The 6,000-nt window shown below is 37.3% G+C and overlaps 1 protein-coding gene across 1 annotated transcript in view; it reads left to right on the plus strand.

The window, feature by feature from the left end:
- Nucleotides 1-6,000, plus strand: part of TBX15 (T-box transcription factor 15) — an 88,416-nt gene that overhangs the window by 46,891 nt on the left and 35,525 nt on the right. The window contains exon 2 of the mRNA XM_003202683.3: nt 5,215-5,428. Coding sequence (XP_003202731.1) covers nt 5,215-5,428 — 214 coding nt within the window. The remainder of the gene's footprint in view (nt 1-5,214; nt 5,429-6,000) is intronic.

Raw genomic sequence — 6,000 nt, forward strand, 5'->3', positions numbered from 1 at the left:
GCAGTTTGTATCTGGATTCCAGTAATGTCGTAATTCCACATGCATGGTTCCCATGCAGCTGTGGGGTGGCAGAAGCATATGCAAAAGCAAGGCTCTATGCTTATTTCAGCAGAGTTCATAGAAAAGAGTGGCAACCGCCAAGTTTTCTCTAAATATGTATGTCCAGGATTGTATAATATCATTGTAAACTGTAGACCTTGGTTTGCCAGCAAGTTCACTGTAGGAGTGAAGAATCATCTGTTGCAGTAAATGTTCACAAACTTTACAAACAAAAACAAACAATTAGGAAAAAAAATAATAAAAAAAAACAAGCCAAAAGGCCCAACAGCTTGAAACAGCTGCCACATTCCATCCAAGAGAAATCTTTATGCTAATAGAATCTGAAAGGACCTACATCAGATATCTACACATAAATTTGAAAAAATAAAAAGAGAGAGAAAAGAAAGAAAGAGACAAAGACTTCTGGGTAGGTGGTGTTTTATGTATACAAGCTTTTTGTACTTACTCTCACTCCCGTATTTTACATTCTTTGATACCTTGGAGTAAAACATTTGTTGAATGCACAAGCTTCTTGATATAGTCAAAGGCTAAACAGAATTCTCTCTGTTTGAGTGGTTAAATATGGAGCTCAGTGTCCCTGCTGTGTACAAACGGCAGAGAAAATTCTGCTGAAGATGCATGCATGAAGTTGCTTAGAAAATTAATGCCTTTAAATGTCTCGCATACCAGTCTCTTGTACCAGGCTGATGAAAATGTAGGGAATAATAGTGCTTAGCTATAGAAATAAGGCAGTCAATCACATCTTTTTTTATGTATAAGAGCATTCTGATCCCAGAACACATAGTGTTGGTGCAGGAAGCTGGCTGTAGTTATTGACCATCATCCTGGGCCATTCAGTGAGGATGATGATCTCAGAGTCACTGTGCTTGAGAAAACGGTGTTTTTTAATTCCTGTCTGCAAACAAGAAGCCTGGGAATTTGTGGGTCGAAAGAAATCACGTGCTGAGATTTCCCAGGATGAACTGGAGATAGCGGGAATGGGAAAAGGATTAAGAAAGAAAAATCTGAGCTTGCTCAATATTCCTTGATAATCTCAATAATGGCCACTGTATCCCTAGAAATTCTGAGTGTTACTTCTCCAAGTGATCCTGTAGTTCTCTTGATAGACTCAAGGTTGCTGAAAGGGCTAAGACATTTCCTTTCCTCTAGCACTATGAAAGTGTATGAGCTGGATGTGAGGTTAGCATGGTGACAAAGGATAATAGGAGGCCATGCAACAGGGGAATAGAAAGGGAACAACCATTCACACAGTGGAAGACGGCTATATTTCAAGATTTAAGGAGTTATTTTGAATGCTTCTGAAATCCATGGATCTTCTCTCTAAACTTTTTAGTAGCATCCCACTAGAAAGTTCCAAGATCCTACAATTCCTGCAAGAACCAGTCTCTTTTTGATAGATTAGGCCAAGTCTCACTATCAAAAATACATTCTAGCAAGAGAAAAAACAGAACTCTTTCAATTGCTGATTGCCCAGCATAAGCCAAAAGTGGCAGATTGCAACCTAACACGGCATTAGAGAACCAGAGTTCCTGTGACAGTAAAGAAATCTTATAAAAGTAAGGAATCTTGTCTTGTCCCTTTGGAGCTAGAAGAAGCTATTAGAAACATCCTTAGGAATTTTTCTGTTTGTCCTTTAGTTGGACACAATATTTAGTATCAGCCACAATCTCTTCTTCAAGGCATTCACAGGCATGGTTTTTTTTGTTTGTTTGTTTGTTTTTATTTGTTTGTTTGTTTTTTTGAACTTCAGTATCTATTCCCTAGTTCCCTTCTGCTTACACTAACGTAATGTAGAAATAATGTATTTAAACTTACTGAAGTTGCATCACACTAAAACTGATGCTTGGAGTAAACAAAGCTGTCAGTGTGAATGTCAGAAGAAAATTCAGATGTTCTTCCTGTCCTGTTTTATTACAGGAGCAGGAGAAGGGCTTGAGCTGTGCTAGCTGCCAGCAGCCATGAAGTATCAAGATTGGTTCGCTCTGCGTTTGTCTTAGGTTGCTTACATGCAGATGTCAGTATCTGCCCCTTTATTAATCCAGAATCCTAACATATGTAGAGAAATCCTATTAAAATCATGTGATCTTATGAAGCTGGATGTCATTATAGATTATTTTCATTTATTAGATACACTTAACATTCCCTAAATTCCTTGGGCCTGGAATGAACTTAGTGTCTGCAGTTGGATGACACCATTCAGAAGAGCTTTGTTCAAGAAAGGCTGAGGAGAAAAATCAAAAATTAATGTTAGTACCTACCAAAACTGAACTAAGAGCAGTCACACTCTAGACTTCCTCTCTTCCATTTCCAAAACTGGAGGAAGGAGAAGCACTTATTGTTCTGAGCATTTAACTTGTAGTACTGTTGGTCATGTTTCAGGGCACTGAAGAGTATAATTTGAACAAAGATACTTTTTTTTCTGCACTATGTGGTACCTCATGGTTGGGTAGATGTTGGCATATCACTAATCAGTGAATTCCTTTTGCAGTTACTGATTTGTGCCAGCATGGCAGTTTATGTTCAAGGATGTGGTTCCACCACTTCCACTTCCCCCATTGTCAAAAACATCCCCCAGAGCTCTGCTGAAGTCAGTTTAGTGATAGTGGCATAAAATCTGTAAGTGGGCTTAAGCCAATGATGTTTAATTTTTTCATGGCATGAAATTCCAGTTAATTCCCAGGGTTCTCCGAGACTCCATTTACATGCCCATTTTGAAAGGCTGTCCAGAAAATGCTGAAATGATGCTGGAACAGTATCTACCCGTGTGCCATCTGTTGGCCGTTTACTATACTGCTTCAAGGGACATACAGTTTCTAAGTGCCTCAACCAGAAAGATGATGCGTCCTAAAATACTCCATCTGTATGCAAACCCTCAGATTAATACCTCATTCAAGGAGAAGGACTGTATAATGAAAGCTTTTCCCTCCATCCCATCCTCTCAGATGTTTACTCGTCCCACAGCAGTTTACCTTCACTTTCTTAGGAACTCAAAGAAGATGTAAGACTATTGGTTAATGGTTCATCTCATGAGTAGGTATACAAATTGGTCTTCAAATGATGTAAGAAGCAAAATCTTGCTTATCCTTAAATGATAAAACAATTAAGCATTACTACAAAAGCGAATGATGCATATTCAGGCCTATGCCCTCCACCCTGTGAAGAGGAATCATTTGAACTACAGGAAGTCGCTTTGCTCCTGCATCACTGGGCTTCGTATGCAGGCACCAAATGTATTAATCTCTATAATTTCACATTGATTATCTAGCTTCCTGTCACTGAATCCCAGCATGTTATCTCATATTATCTTGAATTAGACTGTGTTATGATACCAGTGTTAGGTGGAATGCTGGTCTCCATGTAGTAATCCTTTCTTGGTTGGTTTGTGCTATTCATTTGGAGAGATAGATCTGTTCTAGTTTCAGCCCAACTTGGATGTCAGTGGGAGACATAAAGGACCACATGTTCAAAATGGTTTGGAAACAATACATGCAAAACCTTTTCAATGTCCTACAGAATTTCTACATCATACATGCAGATTGCCTAAATGCTGTTGAAGTTTACTGTGTCCTTCAAACAAGTTTATTATCCAATCCACTTAGAGTTCTTCTAGAAAACAAAGGTTTCCTGATGGCACTTGGGCTGTGAGTTTCTCAAATGCTACCAACCAAACTGTTTATGTCCATTCCATTACAGCAGTAAAAGTTTTCCAGAATATTTCTGTGGGGGTGGTGGTTCTGCAGGTGACATCTGCACTCCCAGCCTCTTCTCTGCTATGGCATTCTGCACTGGTGTTCAAGTATCCAGGAGATACTGTCTCAGAGACAGTTTAAAACTGAGAACTATCCTGCATGACCTCAGAGTTACTAAAGAGTCTTTAGCATTTGTTGATATGGACATAAATTTAGCTGTGGTGATTTCACCACATTTTAAACACAGATTTTACTTTTTATCTCCTTAAGTTTCCATATAATAGCTGTTCTATACCCTCACTGGCATGCATGCGCTTAGGTGATCAATGCAGACGATGTATGGTATTGATTTTGTATTGTCTTTGAAATCTGTAGAGCTCTTCTTGATCCATTTGACTGAGCACTTCACATCCATTTTTGCTAACTCAATCATCTATTTAATACTTGTGTCAATTTGTTAAAACTCAGATTCTAAATGTAAACACATTGCCTTACAAAATGAACTGTGAATTATTTTTTTGTAATGTGGGTGTACACCCTGTTGCAATGAAACACTACTATTTGCAAAATTCACCTTAGCCGATTGTATGAAAGCTAGGACCATATACATACTATATATCTAATTATCTAATGTAAATGAGATATTTTGGCAAAGATGAGGCTACATGGCTCAGCATGCCAGTCCGTAATTTTAAGCTACTCCAACCTCAAGTTTTTTGTTTGATTTCTTTCATTTTCTATTAGCAAGTTTACTTTTCCTCCTTAAAGTGAGATGGTTGTCTCATGTAGTGTTTTATACAGTTCTCTTCATCTGCTTTCCTTTATAACATATTCCATATGTTTACTATCTTCTCTTTTTGTTGTTAAGTAGCCTAGAGCATTTTCCTCACCAAAAGCTGCATGCTTATTTTCCCAGGAAACATCATTGTTCCAAAAAATATTATAGTAACAAATAAAACACATTTCCAAAATGGTACTGCCAAATAGCAAAATACAAAATGGTCGTTATTTTTGATGACAAGGATATTGAAAGGAAAAAATGCTGTTTAAAAATAACCAATTCTTTAATAGTTTTGTGGGAGGATGTTCAATTAAATGGAATGTAGTTTTCCATTGAGCTCATTTAATTTTGGTTTGAAACTATGGGTTCAAATATTATTATTATTTTTTCATTTCAATTTTTTTCATCTATATTTTGTGTTCCATTCCTGGCATTGCAGTGATGTTTGTTACTATTTATATTTTATGTTGAGAGTGTTTTAAAATCTGTTTGTAAAGCTTTACAAGAATACCAGATGTTATGTTGGAACCTCAAAGACCAAAATCAGATCATAAATCATGACATACCATATACAAAAAATCCAGTTACATCACTCTTTAGAACTTCCTTTATTGACTTTCCTTTTCCTTTTTAACTCACAGCAGGTAGAATTGCAGTGTCTTATCTGGTATGTTTACTTTGCAGACTCAGAACAGAGCACTGGGTCAGACACAGAGGTGTTGGCAGAAAGAACATCCTGCTCTTTTGGCTCCCATTCTGACCTTACATCTGGTGGATCGGGTCCTCAACCTCCTCCACCTTCATCCATGGAAGAGATCCAAGTAGAACTGCAGTGTGCTGACCTCTGGAAAAGATTTCATGACATTGGGACAGAGATGATCATCACAAAAGCAGGCAGGTAAGATATCTCTGACTTTTTGTGTAGTTAAAAAAAAATCAGAACAAAACAAACAACCATTTTCTTTCATGAAATCCCATAAATATCTGAGGGAATAAATGTAAATGATTGTCAGATTTTCACAGCTGCATATCCTACTAGCTTTATGAAGTTTGATAAAGTGATTCCATATTTCTGCCTGAATCAGTGTCTTCAAAGAGTAAATGTCAGCTGTAGGAAGCAGTTGAGGGTAGTCCTTCCTAACAGCAAATAAATAAAGAGATGATCCTTTTGTTGCTGGCTGCACTGAATTTGAGACGAGTTATGAATTTGAGGATGAGCCATTAGAGTTTCAAGTTCTGTTAGCACTTCATGACCCAGCTGATTTAATCTTATACGTGGTCTAGTTTAAATTTACCTTTACTATGAAATAATGTATTTCTGCAATTCTGAGTAGACATATTCTAATGTTTTCTTCTATTAACGAAGAGCAGGTTTAGTGTTTATCTCTGCTATTGCAAATGAGCTCATGTCAGCTGTGGCTAGGAAGAGTCATTAATGGCCAGATGAAAAAAAAAAACAAAAAACAAAAA

The sequence above is a fragment of the Meleagris gallopavo genome, chromosome 1, assembly GCF_000146605.3.
Source record: "Meleagris gallopavo isolate NT-WF06-2002-E0010 breed Aviagen turkey brand Nicholas breeding stock chromosome 1, Turkey_5.1, whole genome shotgun sequence".
Taxonomy (NCBI): Eukaryota; Metazoa; Chordata; class Aves; order Galliformes; family Phasianidae; genus Meleagris; species Meleagris gallopavo.